This window comes from Diospyros lotus, chromosome 4, assembly GCF_014633365.1.
Source record: "Diospyros lotus cultivar Yz01 chromosome 4, ASM1463336v1, whole genome shotgun sequence".
NCBI classification, from domain to species: Eukaryota; Viridiplantae; Streptophyta; class Magnoliopsida; order Ericales; family Ebenaceae; genus Diospyros; species Diospyros lotus.
The window spans coordinates 8,746,507-8,772,476 of NC_068341.1; the positions used below are offsets into that span (position 1 = coordinate 8,746,507).

General features: G+C 36.3%; 3 protein-coding genes across 5 annotated transcripts; 1 reads left to right on the top strand and 2 right to left on the bottom strand.

Moving 5' to 3' along the window:
- Positions 1-327: 327 nt before the first annotated feature.
- On the bottom strand, positions 328-2,491 carry LOC127798717 (sucrose transport protein-like). The gene is made up of 4 exons (XM_052332271.1): positions 1,088-2,491; positions 929-992; positions 810-853; positions 328-687 (listed from the first exon to the last, which is right to left on the bottom strand). The coding sequence occupies exons 1-4, from the start codon at positions 2,303-2,305 to the stop codon at positions 526-528; spliced, it is 1,488 nt and encodes a 495-aa protein (XP_052188231.1). The 5' UTR covers positions 2,306-2,491; the 3' UTR covers positions 328-525.
- Positions 2,492-5,308: 2,817 nt separating this feature from the next.
- On the top strand, positions 5,309-9,907 carry LOC127798709 (AP-1 complex subunit sigma-2). Its single transcript, XM_052332261.1, has 7 exons — positions 5,309-5,476; positions 6,961-7,047; positions 8,128-8,219; positions 8,385-8,493; positions 8,595-8,630; positions 9,452-9,538; positions 9,638-9,907. Exons 1-7 carry the CDS (start codon positions 5,474-5,476, stop codon positions 9,707-9,709), a joined length of 486 nt encoding a protein of 161 aa, XP_052188221.1. The 5' UTR covers positions 5,309-5,473; the 3' UTR covers positions 9,710-9,907.
- A 2,616-nt stretch (positions 9,908-12,523) lies between these two features.
- Positions 12,524-24,962, bottom strand: LOC127800134 (protein-tyrosine-phosphatase PTP1). 3 transcript variants are annotated; one of them, XM_052334577.1, is made up of 9 exons: positions 24,616-24,962; positions 22,419-22,515; positions 22,238-22,320; positions 21,980-22,120; positions 19,237-19,371; positions 16,961-17,109; positions 16,733-16,874; positions 13,013-13,118; positions 12,524-12,918 (listed from the first exon to the last, which is right to left on the bottom strand). In XM_052334577.1, exons 1-8 carry the CDS (start codon positions 24,931-24,933, stop codon positions 13,035-13,037), a joined length of 1,149 nt encoding a protein of 382 aa, XP_052190537.1. In that variant the 5' UTR covers positions 24,934-24,962; the 3' UTR covers positions 12,524-12,918; positions 13,013-13,034. The 3 variants fall into 3 exon arrangements, with proteins under 3 accessions (XP_052190537.1, XP_052190538.1, XP_052190536.1); XM_052334578.1 differs by having other exon boundaries at positions 13,010-13,118; XM_052334576.1 differs by having other exon boundaries at positions 13,001-13,118; positions 24,616-24,961.
- Positions 24,963-25,970: the final 1,008 nt, after the last annotated feature.

Below are 25,970 nucleotides of genomic sequence, written 5' to 3' on the forward strand. Positions count from 1 at the left end.
TATATATAATAGTGAGGTGTGTTATTTAAGTTGTATATATGAGAGTTGAAGTGTTTAAAAAAAATCTATCATTTGAATTGAACAGTTTTTCTATCCGTATATATGATGCAATTTGATTAGTTATTTATAATTGTGGAATTATATAAATTTAAGGTGAAATTTAATAAAGAGTATAACTTGAGTTGAATATAAAAAGGCCTTTGTTCTTCTAATTAAGAACAAAAAATAAATAAATAAATAAAAATTTCAATCCTAACACACACATGAATAGTAGTTAATCTAATTTTAACTACTTAAAATTGAATTGATCCATAATCAATAAGGAAATTAACGAGTTTTGTGTATAGTTTAATGAATAGTACGTAGTTATTTATGTGCTGCTATATATATACATAAATAATGCCCCAGGTTTAATACAAGCAGTAGAATTTGGTAGCAACATCAAGCATAATTAATACCGAGCGTCCTAGCTAATAATTAACTCCTAAACAATAATATCTCAGTGTGAAGCAGCAACAGGGATCTTCAAGCCAGCAGCTGGTGATCCTCAGGGCGTGGCGGCGACGGGAGCAACGTAAGCGCCAAGAAGCCGCTCGCGGCGGCTGCAATGGCTCCCACCACAAATGATGGTAAGTTGCCGCCTCCAAACACCTCGTCCCATGGCCCACTCGTTAACGACAGCAGCAACTAATTAAAATCAGTCAAACTGATCTCTGATTAGATTAAATAATTGGATCTAGCTATGAATTCAAACATATATATATATATATATATTAATTAGTAATGAATATATGATCTTCATTAATTACCTGTGGTATAACTAGAGATATGTTGAGGACACCGATAGACAGACCTGAGACAGATTGAAGTTAATTAATGTTTGATTTTGGTTATAAATAAATTTGCAGTACGAAGTTTAATTTGTTACCTTGTCCGCCGCCGAACGTGCACGAATAGATTGATGCGAGCGCATACGGAATGGTGGAATTCACCTACACATGCAAATTAAAGCATCATTGGATGTTCAGTGATTCGGTATTTGACAAGAACACGGAAAAGAAATCGAGAGATTAATTAATAAGCTCACCGCTTGAGGAATGCCCAGCACGGCGAAGAGGATGAGCGCCGCCGCCTTGACGCCCGGGGCAGGAGGGGAAGGAGTCGACCCGCCGCTGCTCGCCGCCGCATGCCGCCGATAGGACTGAGCAACTTTGGTGATCCACACCGTCCCTGCCATGCAAACAGCGAGCAAAATGTTGGAGCACCCCCACAGGCGGTTCCCTCCCCTGACGCCTCGCGCAACCAGCACCACCGCCATCGCCGTGGCCCCCGCCACCGCCGAGTTCAGCATCAGCCCCAGTGACCCGGCCTGCACGCCCGAGTCGTATAGCTTTCCGCCGACCGCCCCGCCGTACACCTCCCGCCCCATCCAATCGGTGTCGTAGAGCAGGAAAGAGAACCAGCCCAACGAATTCACAGAAGCCACCAGCAACAGAATCCACATCGATCTCGGAAACTCCTTCAAAGCACTGAATAATTCCTTGAAGAACGCCGCCGTTTTGCCATTCTTCTCAATTCCTTCTATAACTATTGCTTCTTCACGTACGGTGGTAAGAGCAAGTGTAGTTAGAATGAGCAACAGCGTAACGGATATCAAGAAACAGCTTTTCAAATTGGCGCAGTAGACATCGCAGGCTTTGGTGGAAGCGAAAGGGAAGAGGTTGTGGAGGTGGGAGAACGACCCGGCGGCGCAGCCGAGGACGTTGCCTGCGGAGCAGAAGAACGAGTAGGCTGCGTTCGCGTTACGAGTTTTACGCTGGTCCTCGGCCGAGAGGTCTGCAAGGAAGGCTCTGCAGGGCGCCATCAGCATGTTGTTGGCAACATCGAGTACCCAGAACCCGACGATGAAGATGGAAATTGCCCGGGGCTTGGTGGTGTGGCCGAGTTGGTCGCCGGCGAGCCGCCCGATGTCGGCCGCGAAGCCAATGAGGATTGCTCCAAAAGTGACTAGCGCCGCAGCCGCTGCTATGAAGGGGCGGCGGCGGCCGAAGCGGGAGGTGCAGCGGTCGCTGTAGTAGCCGGCGAGTGGCTGGACGACCAAGCCGGAGATGGGACCGCAGAGCCAAATGAAGGACGACCATTTGTGGGAAATTCCGAGAAGCTGGACGTATGGAGTGAGGAGAGAGAACTGCAGCGCCCAGCCGAACTGAACGCCGGCGCCTATGGCAGCAACCGCCACAATCTTCCAAGGCCGAGGCTGCAAAGGGTGCTGTTCGTTTTCCATGCTCAGGCCGCCACCATCCATCTCTCCGTCGATTCTAATTAGGTATAGCTCTCTCTCTCTCTCTCTCTCTATATATATATATATTCATCCGTAAACAGAAGAAAGAGACGAAAAGTCCAACTCCAAAGCTGAGACTCAGAGAGGACTGAAGTGGACTATGATTTTGGACTGCTTATACAGGGCTGTGGGGGAGAACTCTAGCGACGGGACCAGTGGTGGCTCGTGGCCTACCGGCATAGTGCGCGCGCATCGGAACTCCTCATTAAAAAACAAACAGAGCCCGAAGTTGGCAAAATAAAATGTATATAAATATATATATAGAGAGAGAGAGAGAGATAATTTCTTTTTCCTATGAATCTGATGTACAGTCAATCAATTATGCAGTATGCACGGAATGAATGTATAATTATGTTTATTAAATTAAAGTTTATAAATTTATAAAATATTAAAAAAGATTGTACCTATATAATTATTTGTTTGCATTTGGAGCTTCGGTAATTTGCGAATTACTTATTAAATGAACACACAAATCCTTTTAACTGTACAGATAATAATATCCGCAATAAATACATATACTCTAGTTCTAGTTAAAATTACAAACTCGTGCTAAAGTGGGTCTCTCTCTCCTTGGGTTTAAATAAATATAAATATAACGATCAATTGGACGTGAACCAAACATTCTGGCGCGGTGTCCCACACTTTGACCAAACTGCTTGATTGGTACGGACCATCGCTGTTGTTGTGTTGGCTGTTCCCGTCCGTCTGGACCAGCCAACCCGTGCCGCCTAGCCACTCCTGCCCAGCCCATGTCGTCAGCAGTGACGGTCCACAATTTCCTACCTTATTGTCCGGCCTATTCTATTCCGCAAGTGGATGGATCGTGACAAGTAATACAATAATAAATAGAGTATCGTACCCACAAAAACTAATTTTTGACATTTACTCTAATTGATTTAACATTAACCTAACACACACATTAACAAAGACTTCAACTGTAATGAAAACTAGTTTACTAATAAAAGATACAAACAAAACAATTTCTTTGATTCAAAAACTCTCAAAGTTAAGGCACTAGGGTTAGTGAATCCACCGTCGGCTTTCTATGATTCAATTATTCATTACTCAGGTGTTGTTATTCCTTATCTTAGGTTGAAAATCGATAATCCAATTACAACCAAAAGTCTCTCTTGATGGTCATTCAGTTCTATGTATATATATGAGATTAACTATCTCTAATCAACATTCGAACATATAAACATGCATTCAATCACGGAGATTATCACACAATGATTTCATAGGTCATAATGGTATCTCTACCTATTATCGGACCCTATGTTGTTTGTTACCATATCTAATCCGTATTGAATCTCTCGAAAATAATACAAATCACAAATAAGTTTCAATGGTAATCAAGCATCAAAACAACATTATAAACATAACAAACAATCAACCCGGATAGATAAGAAAATAGCAAACCAAATAACTTTAAATAAAACCATTAGAAGTCGAGATTTCATCATTCACCCTAGCTATAAACACTTAGCTATGCATGCTCTCAATCAAAAGAAAAAAAAATAGTTGGAATCCATAGCAAAGAATTGAAGAAGAAAATAAAAATACAACCCAAAAGTCTTCAATCTTTCGTCGGCTTCTCTTCCATGCCCCCAAAAAACTCTCAAATCCCTTAAGAATAAGTCTTTATATAGTCCTCTTTAGGTTATCAAAGTCTTGTACCTTAAAGGAGTCTATTTCTCTTTTATTTGGATTGAAACGGGCTTAAAATGGCCTTTTCCCGAAACTTTGATCCCTACCACGGTCCTACCGCGGTATGCTTGTTGTTGCAGACCCGTGAGCTTCAAAAACTAATTCCTAAAGCAGTTCTACAGCCGTATGCATTCCGTTGTAGGACCGTGAGCTCCAGAAAGCAATTCCTAAAGCGGTCCTACAGTGGTATGCATTCCGCTATAGGACCGCTAGCCTTCTTTTTTAGCCTCTTGCTTTATCATTTTCAATTTCTTGCTATCGATACTCTTTTGCTTTCTTTTAATTTGATACCCGACCATGCCTCCAAGCTTTATTTCACTTCCATAATGCACCAAATTCACTCTTTTTGCTCCATGTCCACTTTAACACATGCTCTACATCTACATAATCATATATAGAACCAAATCAAATAGAAATTATGCTCATTGAATGTATAAATGCTAAGTTTATAGACCAAAATAAGTGTATAAAAGACACTTTATCACTTACCTATATTATTATTATTCATTATTTTAGCTACATTATTTATTTATTTGATAAACGAAATTCCTGAATTGTTACTCCTGTTTAATAATTTTTTTTAATCTATATTTAAAAAATAAGATTTATGAGTTTTGCATTCAGAATAATAAATTTTTATTAACAAATGAATTCCTTAATTTTACCATTGCAATTGTAAGATATATTTTTTTATTTTTATCAAATTTTGTCAACAAAATTAACGTGACACATTAATATAAATTATAAAGTTAATTAATGTTAAAATTAATTTATTATTTATTATTTCTGTCATTGATACATCTTTGTGTAAGTCAAAACTTACACAAAGGTGTATCACTGACAAAAATATTCCTCATGAAGCGCTTGAGGTGTATGGAAAGACGCAAGATATTTTAGTCATGATAATTTTTATATAATTCAAAATATATAAAAATGATATACATCTAACATGATTCTTCGCAAAAACTATCCCTCCATTCATGATTTGATTAAGCAGCAGAATCTCTAGGGATGAGTGATGTATCCACCTTTCTCACCTCTAACCGCCCTTAATTTATTTAACTAAATAAATATTTAAATAGAAATATTTTTAAGAAAAAAATTAAAAAGAGGGAGAGAGAGGGCTTATTGGGCCAAGGCCCAGGCCCAGGCCTATCGCCTACATCTGATGCTGGAATTTCAGCCCGTGGCTATTCCGGACCACTGGAAGGCTGCATTCGCTATCGAGACAGATAAAAACCGACCCTATTATAATCTCGGGTTAGTCTGTTCCAAGTTCTAACCCGCCCCGCTTGCCTCGCCTATTTGGAGCCGAGAGAGGGAGAGGAAGAGGGAGAGGGAGGTCGATCGGACAAGAGCAATCGATAGAGAACGGTGTTCGGGCACGCTTCCAACTCTTCTGATCTCTGCTACGAATCTTCAACCATGGTAAAATTCAAAGAAATTTTCATTGGATCTTCTTGACGTTTCTTTCTTGATTTATTTTCCTTGTTTTCTTGACATGTATGTATATATATTTATGTGTTTCTTTTACTGAGATTCTAGCTCCTTTGAATTGCGCAAGGGATTTTCAGTTATGCGATCAGGTTCTTTTTTTTTTTTTTTTTTTTCTGATTGTTGGATCTGAAACCTAACTGTTTATTTCGATTTCGCTTGTTGAGCGGATCTTCATTTCTTATTTCTAGGTTTCTTTTTTTGTTGGAATTGATTTTAAAGTGGTGGTTTCTTGTTGTTTGCTACGAATCCACGCATTCTTTTTGCCTGTATTATGCATTTCTGAGTTTTATCAGTATAAACTCTGAATTTTCTGCAATCTTTAATCGTTTGAATATGCATTCGGCTCTTGTCAAGGCTAACAACGAAAGCTTAATGCCATGCCTGCCGATATATTCTACTGCAAATGATTGCCCGGCTCCTTTTCCCCATCTCTATATTTGGAAAAATGGAGAGGGCGTAGGTAGCGATTGAGGTTATTTTGGGATTATGTAGAACTTATGCCACCTATAACAATCTCAAAAGGACCATGAGGTGAGGAATAACAGCTTTGTTAGTGCTTATGTTGTTGGTTTCTTAATTTGCTTTTGGATCATACAACTTCAACATTCTTTGTTGATCTGTGACGAGTATGATTCATACGGCTGCATAGGAAGGGTTGGGAGAGGATGGAAGCAAGTGATTTTGGCTTTTGATTGCGCACACATTAACTAACTCAATCTGATCGGTTCTACTAAATTAATGATAATGAAGTGTAGTGTCCATTTAGTCTTCATGTATGAAAGAGAAACTATGGCTTAGATAGGTTTTCTGGTTTTTTCTTTTTCTTAAACTGTTACTGATAAAGGTTTCATTCATCCTTTGGGAAGGATTGTGAGTGGAATGTGGTAGTGAAATTTATACGTTTGATTGTGATAGACTGTCATAGTGGATTTACATTTCTAAATGCTGTATTCTTATAAGAGATGAACTTGTGTTTGTTAATGTTAACCAAAATTGTAATAGCTGCCTCTTCCGCAAGTAGAAGTGTCAACCTACTTTCTATGAACTTACAAATGTCACTTTTCAAGTATTTATTCCTTAGTGGAATGGAGTCAGCTATTCTTCACTGATTATAAATCGCTCTGCATATTTATTTGAAGAAGTGAGGTAGTTGAGATAGTTTGGTTGAATAGTATAACGTAGCTTAATTCTCATTGATGTTATTTTCCCTGAGGCAAAACTAATTCTGCCTGTTGTTTCTATCTGAACAATTGTTTTTACTTGTTGGAAATAAAATTATCTCATGAATGAGATATATAGGTTCTGTAGCTTTCTAATAGAACTATGCATTTGCTAAAGTCATAAGATAACTTTTGTATCTTTTGCCCATGAAAATGATATAATGTTTAGTGGCATGTGCTCTACATGTATTTCAGATTCACTTTGTGCTGCTTATTAGCCGACAAGGAAAGGTGAGGTTGACAAAGTGGTATTCACCTTACTCCCAGAAAGAACGAACTAAGGTAATTAAGTTTTGCAACTCTTTGATACCTGAAAGGTTATACCTCTGATTCCTGGAGGTGACGATCATTGCCAATTAAATTTTGAGAAATTAAGTTTTTCTCTTTAGATATTTGCAGAATATAACAACTATTGGAAATTGTATTTATGATGTGACCATAGATAGAGATGGTTGGATACTTAGAATTCATGTAGTCAACCCCGCCTAGTAAGACTATAGGGCTGCTGATTATTGTCGTCTCTATCATATTGTTTCTGTTTCAAGATTTGTCCAGGAGCAAGCTGGCCATTATTTAGAACTCAAGAGTTGTCATTGTCAACATGCATCATTGTCAATGAGATTAAGGCTTGCATCATTGCTTCTGGACCCCGCCTAGTGAGATTAAGGCTTGTGATTATTGTTGTAATGATCATATTGTTTCTGTGTCAAGATTTATCCAGAAGCAAGCTGGAGAACTCGAGAGTTCTCATTGGCAATATGCATCATTATCACCTTACTTCCACTAAATAGAATCAACTATATGAATCCCAGCTCTTCAATTAGTTGTATTCATTATTGCCAAGCTTTCTTTAGTCTTCCACTACTTTTACAAACATATTTCATTCCACCCACTATTCTCACATGTGTTTCTATTGATTTTCTTCTCATGTTTCCATACCATCTTAATCGTGTCTTCTACATCACATCTTCAATAGACTCCACTCCAACCGTATCATGAATAATCTCATTTTTAAGTTTGTCTTGTTTTGTGTAGTCATACATCCAACGTTACATCTCTATTTTACTTCAAACAAATATTTTGCACATATTGGTATTTAACTAACAACATTTCTAGCTATACAACAAAGATGATCTTATAGTCAGCCAACAAAACTTACCCTTTAGCCTTAATATGGATTTTAAGTTTGCATAAAATGCTGGATGCACTACTCTATTTTAACTTTAACTATCATACCTTGATTCTAGGTAACATCCTCAATTTGAACTGTTCTATCTGCAATATACCATACAATAAATTTTATAGCTTTCCCAAGTAATGTTTCATTGAAATTATATAGTAATGGATGTACAACTTGCACAGGTCATTAGAGAGCTTAGTGGCTTAATTCTCACACGAGGCGTAAAGCTCTGCAACTTTGTGGAGTGGAGGGGTTTCAAAGTTGTTTATAGAAGGTATCTTTAGGTTTTCCATCCAATCTTAAATTCATGCTTTGCAACCATGATTCTATGAGTAAAGGGACTGTTATGTTGGTCTTTCTAAAAGTTTTAGTTAGTAGTTATGACAATCTTTCTCTCAACTTCCATAAAGACAGGTTAATTTGGTAATGTAATGTGCAGATATGCTAGCCTGTATTTTTGCATGTGCATTGATCAGGATGACAATGAATTGGAGGTCCTTGAAATCATCCACCATTATGTTGAAATTCTTGACCGCTATTTTGGAAGTGTAAGCCTGTTTTCCTTGGTAAATTAACCAGTTAGTAGTTATGGAAATCTTTTCTCAAGTATCATAAATTAATTTCTGTGGTACTATTTCTTCTTCATCAGGTCTGTGAGCTGGATCTGATCTTTAATTTCCATAAGGTACTTTCCTTATGCCTGCTTCATGGTTGAATTCTTGATCTTTTTCTTCGGTTTTTGTGTAAGGCCATTGTTTAACAAAAGAAAATTTATTCCATTCTGCTTGTAGCTCCAACTGGATAATACAATGGGTGGGACTTAATGGTTGGTGTGCAAGGATTCATTTAATTGATCACAACATCTGTTTTCTAGACTTCTGTGTTGCAGGGAATATGGGAATAAAAAACTGCATTGCTTAAAGCTGAGAATCTTTTAGGATCTTCTTAGTCTGAGTAGTAAAACAATTGATTAGAAAAAGGAAATGCTTTGCAAATAAACCTTCTTCAGTTGTTCGTTGCTTGCTTGCGTGCGCGCGCGCCGGGGGCGGGGGTACGTAGAAAGTCTTCAATTGAGAGAGAGAGAGAGATTATTATTGTTGAACATCACGCCCCATGTGAAAATGGATGTTACAACTTTCTTGTATCGGAATGGTAGAAATAAGTTGCTGCTCATCTCATTTTGTCCTCGCTGATTTTCTTGTTGATTTTCTTTCTGGATAATTCAACCTGTGCCTCTGTTGGCAAGTCAGATGTAATTATTTGGAGGAAATGAAACCTTTTAGGGTAAAGTTACCATTTGGAATGTAAATACTAATTTTGATAGTGTAGTTTACCATTACTTTGTCTGGCCATGATGTTACTTGATTGCTGTCGAGTTGCCGAAACGTTTGATGATTGGTGTGTTGATCACACAATTCTTGGTGTTACTGGTTCATGGCTTGTATATTGTTTGCACAAACCCCCTCCCGGAAAATTTTGAGAAATTCCTAATAGAAAACTTGGCAGGCTTATTACATCTTGGATGAGCTCTTAATTGCTGGTGAACTTCAGGAGTCTAGCAAGAAAACAGTTGCACGTCTGATAGCCGCACAGGTATTTGACCATGAGATTCTGTAGCCTCAATTCTTTCTTTTATACTCACGATGCATGCATCTCGAAGAATGAGCTTATTGGCTTATGTTCTGTTGGCAGGATTCTTTAGTGGAAGCTGCTAAAGAACAGGCCAGTTCAATTAGCAATATGATTGCACAGGCAACCAAATGAGAGAGTAGAGTAAAAGTTTTAAACGTATTGTCATGTGAGTTGTTCATTCAGTCTATTGTAACCTTTTGTTCTACGCATCTGTCATGGATGCCGATCCCACCTAGTAGGATCAAAGCTGTTGCTGATGCCTTTGCCGTGGATGATTGACATAATTTTTGGGTATAAGTCAATTCGTGTATTTCTTTCTTATTTTGTTAAGTTGGACGGAAAATTGTGATTGGTTAACGTAGTGGTTGTATTTTAGAAGAACGTGGAATTGCCTGAAGTAAGGCTGGCAACTGTTCAAATTTGGATCAGACCCGCTTTGGATCCAATTCGATCCCTATTCATTAAGGTAACGATCCAGTCCAGATGGTGTTTATCCATAATGAACATGTCAATAAAAGGCCAGCAAAATAATTAGCTCCTTTGCAGCCTTGAGAGCTTGTCCCTCGTTGTATTTGAAGCATCCCCGGGGGTCCTTGCTCTCCGAACAATAGCAAGCTGCCGGTATGCCGTATGCACCCAATTTTTAAATAGAAACCAGAGCATAAAAAATGCATAAATAAAAGAAAGGGTCTTTTTTTAAATATAATTTTTTATAATAAAAAATTATAAAAAATAACTATTCAATTAAAGATAAATATAAATTCTCTCCTAGTGAACATAAAAACAAATTTTATTATTTATGAATCATGATTTAATAATTAAAAATAATTAATAAATTTTAAAAAAATCAAACATAATACAATTTATGAAAATTTATTCACTCCATCATCATTTTCTTTATATATATATATATATACATATATTCATAAAATCACAGTTACATGTATATACATTCTCGGTCATAACTATATACATACATTCACAAAATATATATATAATACGTTTACAATCTATTTGAAAAAGACATAAGAATAAGAATATATATACATACAAATGAAAAATGGATGGTTGCTAGCCGCTAGTAACTGGTCAAAGAGCTCAAAATTGCAATTGCATGTTAAAAGATTGATAGAATGACAACCACGACGATATCGAGAAGACAAAAAAATAACAGTAGAGAAACAACAAAACCATGATTGTTGAGCCAATTTTTTATATTTAATTTATTTTAAAAGTTTTGATAATTAACTAAAATATCAATTTTGTAATATATACAAATCGTTAACCTCAATTTTATTTTTTTATGGTTTTATTCAAGTAAAGTATAGTTATTTATTCAAATTTCTTTGCAAATATGATTTAATGGAGAAAACTCATTTTCAACATTTTTGATTCATTGGTCGACTATTCATATAGCATTAGTCGACTAAGCAGAGAATATCTCTGAGTATTCCCTTTCTTGCAACATTAGTTAACTAAAGATCTAGATAAGTTGACTATTGATTTATTTTAGTTTACTAAAAATTTATCAATAGTTAACTAAAAGTTCTGATTAGTCGACTATTTGAGTCTAATGAATAAAAAAATTTAAAAGGAAAACAAGTTGTCCTAAAGAATATATAAATATTTTTAGCATGGATTGAAACCACACTAACTACATTCTGAATATTCAAAGAGCCATCAAAAAGAGTTTTCAAAATCCATACTGTTTCATTCGAGATCTGCAAGGCTTGCGTGCACTTTTTTTCGATCAACAACGAGCCCAAGGCAACCAGAGGTTGAAGTGCTGAAAAGAGATACATTTTCATTTCCATCAACCAAGGGTATAATTGATTTATTTTATCATTGTCTTATAATATTTTGATTCTGTGATTTACTTGTGTTTTTGTGAGGGCAATCTTTGTAATCGTTAAATTATTGTGTGGATTATTTTAATTTCCTAGATCCAATGAAAATTTAAGTGTTTGTTTGTGTAGTTCCTAAGATAAGTTAAGGAAAAATCTTGGCGTTGATTGGTTAGCGAAACCTCAAGAATGATTGAGATCTTAAGTGAGTGGATTAGATGTTTTTGATACACTAAACTATTATCTCGGTGCGTTCTTTACTTGTTCTTTATTGTCTTCTTATTTGTAATAGTATTTGACATAATATAGGTTTAGTATAAGATAATATTGATTTTAAATAATTATATAAATAGTTAAATAAGAATTTTTTTTTTACTCAATTCACCTTACCGTTTTGAGTGACCATTACCTAAGGTATCAACAATGATGACATTAAAAAGATTAAAGGATGACGGCAACAAACAATAAGACAAAATGCTAGACAAGATCAAGAAGATAGAAAAATGACCAAGAAAGAACTTTTAGCTTTTTGCACAATAAAGAAGTAAGAACAAATTAGGGTTACAAATTTTCAATTTCACCTCTAACATGGTCACTAGGACAAGGAATGTGTTTTTAATATTATAAAATGATGCTAAAATATTTTTAAAATTATGAAAATGGCTCAAATTTCTTAACATTTCAGGCTAAAAAATGTCTTGAAAATACCAAAATGGAACCTTTTAGACGTATCCGAGCATTAGAGGTCTCCAGTTACACAGTTCCAATAAGATCTTAAAGTTTTAATTTCAAGTCTCTTTTCCGTGAAGATTAAGGGATTCCAAGTATCGATCACATCGAAGTTCAAAGTACTTATTGCAAATAATGTGCCATTACGAATATTTAACTTCTGATGTCTCTCTGGCTAAATACCAAGCAAAAACATTAAAGATGGAGTTTGCCTGTTACAAACATCGCGGCTCCAATAACCAGTAACCACAAGTCTTCAACTTGGGGAAGGGACTATTTACGATTAGCCATTAATGATGCGTGTGACCAAATTGAAATTGTAGCACCCAAAAAATCATTCGTAAGCCCTCTTTAATGATCACGTTCAGGGAGCTATGAAAACCTCATACGATAATGATCTCGTTCAATTTTAGGAACTAGACACGATCGTCCAAAAGTAACAGAGACACAAAATGGCATCATTGTCACTGTGCCTAAGGTCTATGATTTTGTCCAGCTCTTTCACAGTTTGCGAAAATTATTACATGTTGGTAATGCAATTTCAGATATGCTCCCAACGTGTGGTTGCTAGTTAATAGAAAGAAAACGTGCATATTTGGACAATGGCACATCAACTTTTGATGCTGAATAGTGGCAGTCAAACCTGACGAGAGCTACAAAGGCTTGCTCTCAACTTCTGATAAAACATTTGGTCATACACTGTTTCCGGTTCCAGTTAGACTAACCAATACTGGGCACCAATGTAGCTGCAACAATTAGCGAGGCATCCTAGAGAGCAACAGAGCAAAACTTAAAATCAAGGACCAAAATAAGCAATCACAAAGGGTTATAGAGCATGTGTTGGAGGAACCTGTACTACTACCACCACAATTGAATTGGAGATTTTATTCGCCACTTTGTTTGTTGGACTCTGAAATGAGGTCTTCAAGTTCATCAACAATTGCATCGTAGCAGAAAAGGTATTGCTCCTAAAGAACAGCAAGTGGAAAGCAAAGTCAACAGAGGAATAAAGAATAAAATTAAATAACAGGGTAGTATATGAATGGCATCAGTATCTCCTTATTGCAGCTTATATATATCCTTCAATTCTACATGAAAAAAACAGTTTGCTCCAGCACACAACAGCAAGTGCATTCTGAACAATGATTGATTGGATATTATCAAGCAATCAGGAAGGACAATTTTTGCTAGTATAAATGGTTGAATAAGTGCCTAAAAATTCTCTCCTTGACAATACATTCCCCTGTGGACCTTCTTTTAATTTTTTGTTCCTTCAATCTTAGGATACCAGTTGTAAAGTTTTCTAAGAGAAAAGAGTTTTAAAATAACTGTTTTCAATTGTTTAAATAGTACTGAATTACTTTCATTAGTTCTTCTCTTTTGTATATATTGCAGCCCCAAAGAGGCCTCTTAACGTGAGGGATGGCACTTAATACTGGCTTAACTCTGTACTCATGTTAATTCACAATTTAACATGACCATACAATAATAACAATCACGAATCTTAATCCAACGATGTGGGGTCCACCAAATGCATTCTAGCCCTCCAACCATCTCTATATATACGGCTCATATCCTCTGGAATATCATTATATCCTACGTCATGTTTAAGGGTATTTCACTTAATACTGGGTTAACTATGTCTATACATGATAATATAGAGATGGTTGAAGATTTAAAATTTATGTAGCTGACCCCAGTTGGAGAGATCAAGGCTTGTGAGTGTTGTTGTGAACTACTAAAACTATTGCCAATTAATCTAGGAAGAAAAATTATGTAAGTTTGAAGCAATTAATGGACCAGATGGTCCTAGCATCTGAAAAGTAATTGCATAAAGAGAATAGACACAGACTACTTTAACTTCTGAAAGTTTTTTTAAGTTCATTACTTCCATCGAGGTCTGCTGGTTCTATGCATTATATGCTCAAGATATACAAACTTTTATTCTGAATGTTTCCTGTCTGTATGCTTTAGATTACCAATGGTATACAACTATTTACTCAACAAAAGTATGATAAACTTTCTAACGTTGATGTTCCGATTATACACGGGACAAGAACCTAACAAAGGTGCTCTGCGTCCTTTTTGCATATTCTTTTGACTTGCCTACAGCAGTCCCTAATCTCCCAAAATAATAAGATCATCTAACACCATGTACCAAAATTCTAGTGACAGTAAGTATTCACTATCACCTCTATCCAAGTTGCATGCCTCTCAATCCAACTTTGGCGTGTGAGACTACAGTTTTCCATATACTCTTGAGATTATATGAATTCTTTAGAGACCTCTCACCTCCAAGGATTAAGCTTGAAACTGAATAAAGGTGATGCACACAGAGCATAAGGCAATATTGCTATAGGGTGGCAGTGCTTAGACCCATTCACTGAAAGATGCTTACAACACCTCCTCACAAAGGACTGAAAATCCTTTCCACCCAAAATGTCCATAACAGCTGTGGCACCTTGGATTTGCCGATGGGACCTCTGTTAAATTGTGCTCTATTCTCCATTCATCTCGATCAAAGAAAATCTGTCTGATAGCTCTGTAGGACACTTGAGGCACTCTCTTTCAGTTGATAGGTATCTCTACCCACTTGCTCCAGTTGTAATCAAAACGTGAGGAACTGTGGAAAAGAATACTGCTCTATATTCTGTTGTATATTTCTGTACACTGTACACTAGAGATTAAATACAAGAGTGGATCCCGATTTAGGTAACTAATCCCAAATAATCAGGGATTAGTCAAATCAATAAAGGAAGGACAAATAAGGAAAACAATACAAATAGGAAAGCATAATCTTATCCTAATAAAAAAGAAGGAAAGCATAATCTTATCCTAATAAAAAAGAAGGAAAGCATAATCTTATCCTAATAAAAAAGAAACTCTAGCAATAAGGAAAGGTTTCCAGATTTCTAACAATCTCCCTCAAGTTGGAGAGTGGATATCATCAATTCCCAACTTGCTGATGATTTCCTAAAATCTTGACACTGAAAGTCCCCTGGTTAAGACATCAGTTAGCTGGTCATTAGTTGGAGTGTAAGGACTACCAATCAATCCATAATCAAGCTTTTCCTTAATGAAGTGTCGATCTACTTCAATATGTTTGGTTCGATCATGTTGAACTGGATTGTGAGCAATATTGATGACTAACTTCTTGTCACAACAAAATCTCATAGTCCCTTCTTGCTGAACTTTGAGATCTTCAACAATGATCTTGAGCCATTAAAGTTCACATACCCCATTTGTCATTGCTCTAAATTCAGCCTCTATGCTAGATCGAGTAACCACACTCTATTTCTTACTTCTCCAAGTAACTAAATTTCCTCCTAGAAAAGTGCAATAACCTGATATGGACCTTCTATCCATGAGAGACCCAACAAGCATTGGTATAGGCTTCAATAATCAACTTGGTACCTTTCTTGAATAGGATGCCTTTCCCTAGAGATGCCTTAAGATAGTGAAGGATTTTGAAGACAACATGCATATATTCTTCTCATGAATTGACTTACCACTCCAACGCCATAAGCTATGTCCAACCTTATATGGGATAGATATATAAGTCTACCCACTAGTCTCTAATATCTTCCTTTATCAATCACACTACTCTCTCCCTTTCCAATTATCTTGTAGTTTGGATCAATTGCAGTACTTCCTACTTTGCTATTGAGACTTACAGTTTCTTTGAGAAGATCCAAAATGTACTTTTCTTCGAGATATGAAGATGCCCTTCTTCGAATAGGACACCTCAATATTGAGGAAGTATTTGAGCTTACCGAGGATCTTGATCTTGATCTCAACTTCTTTGGCTAGACACTTCTTCAAAGACTCTTGTTCAACTTTATCATCTCCAATCACAATTATATCATCAACATACACTAAAAGAGCAGTAACCATACCTTAACTTGAATGCGTAATAAACAGTGTGTGGTCTCCCCTACTTTACTTGTAGCCCATTCCAAGCATTACTTTTGTAAGCAATTAAAATGGTTGGTTGCTCTATGTTGCGTTGTAATAGCCCAAGTAATGGTGAATGAAAGATCAAAATGTAGGGAAACTTTTCCCTATCATTGAATCAATACACATAATAGCTTTTTTTTTATGTAAAAATAAAGGTGGTCTCAACATTGCAGGTTCCAATGAGGGTTCATATGAACAATTTAAAATTAAACTCTTACGAAACAGCAAGTGAATGTTCAAGGATAAACTGAGGACGACTTCCTAGAACTCATGGGCATTAAAAGAATGACACTATTCAAAAGCACTTGATTAATCATGAATAAAAAAAAAACACTTGACTAGTATCAAGAGGCATTAGCTTTTCATTCCTGGTTTGATAAAAGACCTGTCAGCCTAGACAGAGCAAAATATACCGGCCCTTCAAAGTAAGCGCTTTTGAAATTTAATAACGGATATTATCCTGAAATTGTTAGGCTAATTGACACTAGAACATCAGTTCCATTCTGTTTAAATTGTCAAAAGGGGGCTACTGAAATCCCCACTTTCTTAAGCTGGTAAATCTGTAGTTATGAAGTTGAAGTCAATGATAGAACAAGAATTGAAATAAAGCAAGAATGGAACATACCAATGTTTGAACCATTCCAATTCTTTGTAACCTAAATATGGTTATGGTGTTAACAAGGTCCAAAGCAGACATATCCCCAACTAAAACTCTCTGGATTGTATTGTGAATTACACAATATGTTCCAGTTCTACCAATACCTGCACTGCATAACAAGGAGAATGTTTCAGGAATATATGGATAACTTGCTCATTTAAGAACAGAGAAGATATGCATTAAACATCAGATAACCTGCAGTGCACCACTATTGGTCCTAGACTGGGAGGTATATGGTAACTTCTTTTTAGAATTTCACGAACAGCAACAGTGTCCTTGGGAACACCATGGTCAGGCCATTCAGGATATTGAATGTGCAAAACAGATAGTGGTGGCTCTTCTGACTGCAACATACATATACAAATAAACAGTAAGGAACACAGAAGAATTTGATTTTTTTTCCCTTTTACATCTTTACATATGCACAACTAACATTCCAAAAAGATAGAAAATAAAAATACAAATTAAAAAAAAAAAAAAAAACAATGGGAGACCGTTACTAAGAATGAAGTAGAAATAGAAGATCCAGTTATCTATCCTGATGAAGAAATTAAGGAATGTATTGATTTTATCATTAAGTATAAAATTTAAGGCTTCGGCTCAGAAGAATGTCACCTGGATGTTGGGTCTCATTTTCCTACACATAATGGAAAAGGAAAAAGAATCCACTTCACTTTTTTGGGGAGAGGGGGAACCCAAGCTTCACAAAGCAGGGAGCCTCGCATATTTGCCAATGAAATCTGGGTAAATTGAACCAATGGTTCAACTCATTTGTTTGTATGATATCCAAGCACTATTGTAAGCTTACTTAATAAAAACTATTTAAGTATTGGCAATTTTTCAACAAGATGATGGTATGTACCATTTTGCTTATTCTCTGAACGTTCTGCAAGAATTTTAGGGATTAGGATCTGGAAATCTATTGACTAGATGACATCGATATGGTGATCTCATGGGGAAGAATGGAAGCCTATGTCTAGCGTGAAGTGTTGTGTTTGTTTCAATTTGACTAGTTAGGTTTTAAAGTTAAATAGAAGGGTGGTCTGAAGGCTGTCAAAAGTATTCCAGAGTTTAAAAGGCTTAGAAGATGCTAGTGAAGCTTTATTTTATGGGGACATGGCAACTTCAGAATAGAGTGATTCGGCAAGGATTCAGTCATGACATAAGTCCTGAGAAATTGCTGTAGTATTATCCTTGCAAAATCATATAAAAGTAAAAGCTCTTGTTGTGGCATTTGAAAGGTTGAGACTAGAGAGATAAATTTAGTAAAACAAAAGCACATTATAGTGTCTCTTACGAAAATATCAGGGAGATACACATTGATGTGAATAAGGGCATGTATAGGAATGAGAAAAGGCAAGTGCATCGAATAGAATTGTTTCAAGGACCATAAATGCTCCTTCATGGGAGTCCCATGTCAAATAAAAAATAAACATATAAAATCTATGGGAAGTTCAATTTTTGAAATTAAAAAAGGAAATGGTAAAAATAGAGACTGAGTAACTCAACAACTAATGGCTTCATATTTCCCAATTCATCAATAACAACTAGACAAAAGATCTGAAAGCATAATTTGATGTGTGATAAAACCCAAATGCAATGTCACAGCCCATGCTTAGCAACTTGCAAAATCACCAATAAAACCCCAACCACTAAAATCCACTCAAAGTTATTAAATCTGTCCAAATGCATTCTCATCTTCAAAGACAACAAAATGAAACACAAATTAATCCTAAAGAAGATTATATTAATCCCCGGCCGTGCTCCATATGGGATTCAGCTATTGCATTTTTCTACTATCACGTTTTGCCCATTCCAAGCACCCCCAATGTAAAGTGACCGACAATGTGTATTCTTCTTCTCTTTAAGGTGTGGCTGAAGATAGCCATCCACTTCACTATAATTGAGTTAGCTAAGCAATTTAATTACATGTGCTTGTTTTGCATAGCTTGGAGGAGAGGTGTCATTATGTATGATCTAGTGCCCATGAAGCAAACAGAACCAGAATATTTCTAAAAATTCTCTTTTACCGTTCAAAAATTATGAAATGTGTTTGTTGCATTGTTCTTTATGTTTAAAGTACAGAAAATATTCTTGTTTGGACTTCTCCTTTATATATCTTTATATATTATATTGATGAATTGATCTTTCTATATTATGCAACTTTTTATAAGTATAATTTATGATTTTATAGAGCATTTGCATGATAAGTAACTCATTAAAACAACGGTACACCCATTTTATGAACACTCTATCTCCACAGCTCCACAATTGCATATAGAAAAGGTCTTGACAAGCCTTATATGTTTTAAGTAATTACAACAGCTATGATTTTCTTTTTTCCTGAAGCAAGAACATATTCGTTATCCACTCTTTGATCAGCCAATCTTTCTTCCAAATCCAGTAGGCAATAAAATTTCCATAAATTATGTTTGGATTTGCAGTGTATCACTTTGAATATATTAACTTACCTCTTTGTATTTCACCTCCAAATGGCGCAACACTAATGCAGTGCCAGTTGTTTTTATACATTTAGTGACAATAGAGATATTACCAAATTCTCTAGGGCCATCCTCTGCTTGAAAATAATCTCCACACTTCACTGTCTGCAAACAGTTAAAAATGACTGAGCAAAAAAATTTCTTGACTTTTAAAGACCAATTGACATTAGAAGAAAAGCATAAACAAATTACATATATTTCTCCATATAGTGACTGTGCACAAATAAATAGCACAGGAAAATTGATCATATAAGCTGTTTTACTTAAAACTAGAAGAATATAAGCATGAGATAAAGATACACTCAGCACCATTAATTAAAGATATTTGAAGAAACTTTGAAGTTTATTGACAAATCAATTGCACCATACACAGAGAAAAGCTTTGGAGCTTATTAACTAGCATTTGAGGCTTCAAAAATAAGAGTACTGTTAAATAGGCCTTATTGGTAACAGCTTAAAAAGTCATAGTTTCTGGTAACAGCAGACAAGACAGGCTGAAGGTTTTTTTTTTTTTTTTACAAGATAGGTTAAAATGTCGTCTTCTTCTTTTTCACAAGTAATATATCTTTTATTTTTTAAACTATAGACTTCTCAAGAAGAAAAAAATACTCTATTTAACAAGAAAGAAGTTACCGATGGACCTTGTCAAAGTAGATGATCAGAAAAGTTACCGAAACTTGACTAGAAAAGAGTTATTGATTTGTTATTTCTAGTTTCTACAGTTTCTGCATTTAACTTTCCATTGAGCAGCAGCAAAATGTTGTACAGCAGAACTGGGGAGAATATGTACGCAATACATACATATATATAATTTTTCTAATAAGCAGAAACTATTCAGATGAAAATCAAACTGAGATTAAGCAATACTGCAAAACCAAGCACTTTTACCAAAAGTCTAAACAAGAATATAAAAAGCAAACATCCTAGGTTGACAACTGTGCTGAGGAAGATAGAGTTCTGTGATGAGTTGCATTTTTGTAAAATTTAATGTTCGGAAGCCTGTGTTAGATTTGTGCCTGGAGAGCACTCGTGAGTAAGGTGTGCGTGCTTGACTTAATGGTTTCTCTCGAGATCTCAGGCCCAAAGAAGGTAGGAAATTTTTCAAAAAATTAGATAATTAGGTTGAAGCTATTGGAAGTACAACACGACAGAGTTGAAATCAATAGTTCGGAGCATTTCTATAAGGTCTTGTGACTTCTCCGCAATGACAACATTTTCATGGGAAATGGCAGAAAGTGCATATATGAGACAATCATAGGTATTGATTCTACCTCCAATACTACTAAGCAGGTGTTGGTACCAAGTGAGGATACAAAGAAGGGCTTGCCATACAAAATTTCCAACAATGTCCAATAGTAAATGTTTGCAATGATAAAGGCAAAGCCAACACCATGCACTGAACAAATTAAGCAGCATAGCTGACTGATGAACAAGAACATGGTTAACTTATTTCCATCTTGTTTATACATGAAAATTCCATTTAGAAATTTTTGGCATCAGCAAATAGCAAGAATTTTTGTTGTATGCCACCATCTGAACAAGAAAATCCAACTTCAAGGGCACCTTTGGATCTCAAATTCCTCCCTGGTAAAAGACTCAAATTTTCAAATACAGAGGCCTATTATAATTTGATCTCATTCCCATCCTCTCCCTCCCTGATAGGACTTAACCCATGAAGCTTATGAGGGATATCTATTAATTCATCCAACTTCCAATACTAAACTTCTCCCCTGATTAAAATCTCCCAAATTCTTTAGCACTGTCTTCCTTACCTAATTTGTATGGTCACCTCTATATCAATCGCAATTTCAACAACACAAAGAAACTTCACAAAATTCCCTATCCACACAACACTTGCTGCCGAAACTTAACTCCCCTACCAGTAACCACGATAAGATAGCCATATATAAGTGAAAGAGCCCAACCTTTCCAAAAGCAGCACTAATAAGAAGAATGTCCATAAAAAGTCCAATTCCATTCACTATGCATGACCATACTTCAGCAACACAATTCTGCTCCCTCCCTCTGACTGGAATACCTTCATAGACACTCTCTAACAGAATTTATTAAATCTCCAACCTTCAAATGCCCAATCAGCCTTCTGACAAGCATACCTTCATGGCCTTCCAATAACAGAATCTGATTAAAATCTCTTGGAGCATAGACCACTTTTGTATCAATCAAATTATGCTTGAACTTTTCCCATCCAGCCACTGAGAAGATCTTTTGTAATTCTTCATCAAATGTCAAACAAATTGGCTACACGCACGTGCACAAAAAAAAAAAAAAAAAAAAAAATCCTTTCCACCTTACTAATCCCTTTCATTGTATGGCTCCACTCTCCACTACTAAAACCCTAAAAAGATCTCCCTTCCTCCTTTCCTAAACGCATTACTGAAACATTAATTTTTAAGTGATAAATAATTACAGATACTTCTTAAAGTTGATAATGAAAACCGCATTGAAGCATATCACGTGTACCTTGCCTTCTGCACAGAATGTCTATTGCAACATATGAATAGCAATCCACTTCAAAGCTTCTGAATAAGATAGAACAAAAAATGCCCATACATATTTCCCCAATGTCACACAATACATACATTATTCTTCATACTACAATACAAACTCAGAGAAGTGATACCAATGAATAATATATGATATATACAACTCCAAAAATTACAAATATTACCATGAAATCTACACAGTTGAGTACCTTATAATTGTCAATCAACCGAGTGAGCATAAGAATGACAGGGCAACGATTTTGGATTATCATCTCCCAAAAGTCCTCAAATGTATGAGGTAATGGACCTTGTGTGGCAATGAACTTAGAAATGCTTTCAGCTGGAGGAGTCTACAATTGGAAGAGCCATCTCAAAGGTCAACAAAAGAATGTTGAAGTTTACTACTATGTTAATATATGCTAGAGAGGAATGTTCATATGATAAAGGAAAGAGATATTAGTTCCTACCTCAATGAAGCTTGCATTGATATAACCCCTTGCTGACAGTCTGTAATCCTTGCATGGGTTAAGTACAACCCTGTTGCTGTCAACTGACAACAATGAAATTCAGTACAACTATGGCTTGTCATATGAGCTCAATAATTTTTGTATGCCAGATAAAATAAGCCAACTTAAGTACACTACATACAGGGCAAGACATCTGTATAGCGGTTTTTGCTATAATTGACACTATCAAGAGCCACAGAACATCTGCTCTTCATGTCTGATGGTCTCATCCTATTCGCCTGTAGTCAAGGGCATTAGGAATTAGTACCATAATCAGAAAACATAAAAAATGAAATAGAGGCAGAGGTATCATAACAAGAGAAAAATTGCAAATAATAAGAAATATAAATGAAAAACAAAACTTTAAGAAATCAGCAACATTCACCAAGATAGAATGAGAATGCTACAAAGGTTAGATAGCCCCATTATAGGTTGTAGAACAATGTAAGATAATTTGGGGCAAAATCCTCATACAGGAAACTCATCAAAACCTTGGAGGGGAAAGTGTTTCACCAAAACATGTTACATTAATATTTAATAGAATGTGAGGACCTAGCGAGAGTTGACTGGTGAACCATGATTGACAAGCCAAATATTTTAGAACAAATAAAGGGCAGTGCTTTTGACAAAAACACAAACAAGGAGTTAGCAGACTTACAAGAATGTTATACTGAACTGCAAATTATGGCACAAGGTTCATATATGTGTTTTTCATACCAAAAGCACGGTGAGAAAGACCACCATAAGAAAAACCCTAGCAATTCCAAAACACAATCCCCTATAATCTCAAGACAATGAATTTAGTGATCCAAAGTGGTTTCAAAAACTTTTCCAAATATTTTCTTCAAAGTTTTCATAGAGGATAAGTTCAAATATGATGAATTACAATCCAGGTAGTTCAGAGTGTTGGCAGAACTAACAAAAAGAAGTCATACTTCTTGAATAGCAATTTCACATGATCAATTTGAAAAACAAAATATTGTATTATATGATTATAAGCATGTTGAATTGTTGGGCAAAAGAAAATGGTTATGCTATAATCACACAGTTGCAATGCACCTTTTCCATTATCATTTCACTTTTAGAGACAATCCACGTTACAAGTAACAAGGGACCAACTTGCTAGGGTTTATGTATGTTGCCTTTGCATTGAGCCAGAGGAATTAGAAATACTTTGAGGCCCCTTCAATTATGTTCAACACTCCCTTTTTGCTCAGCAGAGTGAATGATGCTGAAGCTTGCCATCCTTCTTGCTCACAGTGAATGCATAGCGCCCATGACCCTATTAGTAACCAACCCCCAACGGTATCCCTCCCATGTCTAAGTCTCTTATCTGCAAGAAAATCTCTAGTGGCAAGTTTGCAAGTTGAGCCATCAAAGTCAAAAACAAAGTCTAAGGAGCCCCATAAGGTTGATCTCATAGTCTGTCTCACCCAAGCAACTTTAAATTCTCCTATGAGACCCCCTGGCTGCTTGGCAGCTAGTGTTGAGTTCATCAAAGGAGCTTGTTCACTAATAATCAAGATCTATCCCACCATTAAGTGTTAAGGTCTCCAAAAATAACAACCTGGAGGTGAGTGATATTCTTGGCCTGAACCTGTCTGCATATACTAATCCTCCATCACTTTCATCTCCAAGCGGCACACACCATCCCCTGAAAATATGGGGCTTCTAGTTCATCACACCCAAGCTCCAGCTATACATCACTCCCTCTATCTCCTTAGATTGCCTTAGCACCCTTGCACCTTTGGTCCTCTCTCATCACCTCCATGCTTTCCATAATTTCTAAAAGCTCCATTAGCTTAAATCACCTGCTTACTCCACTCTTTCTTTTTCAAATTTAAACCATGACTTGATTCCTCGTGCTTGTTAGGTGGATCCCCAAAAATTTTGAAATTGTGTCTAGTCCTATAAAAATAGAAAACTGGACACCTTTAGGCAATGATTCAACTTCCGTCCAAGAAACATCAGTACTCCACTCCACGTCCACGGCACTCTATAAAGGGCCTAACGGCTTCTTAGCAGAGTTTTTGAGTACTCCAATATTCTCAGCACCTTTCGTTACTAGTACCTGTTAGTTCAATTCTACTGCATCTCCCCTTTTATGTTTTCTATTCTCTCTGAAACAAATGGAGAGATTTTGGGGCACCAGATGCAAGTTAAAAGGTAAATCAATCCAACATTCCCCTCGCTGTGAATCTATCCTTGGCATGAATAACTTACTTCATATTCAAGCCATAAATATAGGTATCTGCCTGCCTCTGTACTGCACAAGTACGCATGTATGCATATAAATACATAAATTGAAGAAATTATGAGACGGAGTTGATGAAGGAGACCTGTAAGGAGAGGAACTCCTGGCGGATCTCTTGAGGCATCTGGAGCTTGTCCTTAAAAGCCTTGAGAGCGTCGCTGCATCGGCGCACCTGCTCCGCTGAGAGGGGGAGCGGCGGCGGAGAATCGGCGGAGAAGGTGAAACGTCCGGGAAAAGAAGGAGAGGATGAGGAAGCCGCGAGGGGCTTTCCGGCGGAGGCCATCTCCGATCTCCGGCCGCTGCGACTGGAAATGACGTTACCCGTGGCTACAAATCGTAAAATTCGACGTCCTTTCGGAACCCTCTCCCGCTCTCTCTCTCTCTCTCTCTCTCTCTCCCACATCAATCAATCATTCCACGCTCATCAGTCGTCTGTACCGCTTGCGATATAATATATTTTGGCGTTGACGGACAAACCAGATGGGTAGGTATGGTTTATTTGAGTTTACGGAACAAATTAATTTATAATGTTTTTATTAAATTTGATTTAATCTCTTGGAAGGTCTTTAACATGATTGATTAAGTTAATGGGCATTATGGAGATGTTCGAATCTCAACTCAATCTCTCATAAAAAAAAGTATTATTTGAAATTAATTGTCAAAGTTAATTTGGATTTAAAATTCTAATTTTTTTGTTTGTTTGTTAAGGAGCTAGTTTTGAAAACCTATTACAATTTGAACATAATTAGTTAAAGGTTTCAAACCAACAATAGTTGTTATTATTTTACGGAACAATACAAATAGCTTATCATACGATCAATGTTGATCCCTTGACACACACAATGGCCACTCAAGAAATGGGTGAATTGAGTGATTAAAAACTTATTGAATCGATTTTTTTCTTTTTAAAACTCTTGAGATTTTCTTATACACAAAATACACTTGTTATAAATATATATGTTGTTTGAAAATGATAGCAATATAAATACACAAATAACCACAATATAAACATAAGATATATAGTGGTTTGTTGTATCCAACGCCTACTCCACTCTCTCAAGGTCAAACCTACACTTGATGTTCCACTAAAACCATCACTAGGTTTCCACATAAGAACACCTAGCAAACTTGTACACCCTGAGGTTTTCCCTTAGCTCATCCCGGAAACTAATACAACACAATAATACACCTAGATTACTTGGGCTTTAAGATGTTACTCACAATCCACAATCTAATACAAATAAATTAATCATATGTCCAACACACTTTGACTGCAATGGATATCAATACAAGAACAATATACAAGACAAAATGAAATTATACAAGTTATCAATAAGAAGAAAACTTCTTCTTTGCCTTAAGGCTCAAATGGATAAATCTTTGAAGCTCATTGAGCTTTGGATTGCTTTGATTGAGTACTTGAGAGCTTAGGTGTGCTTT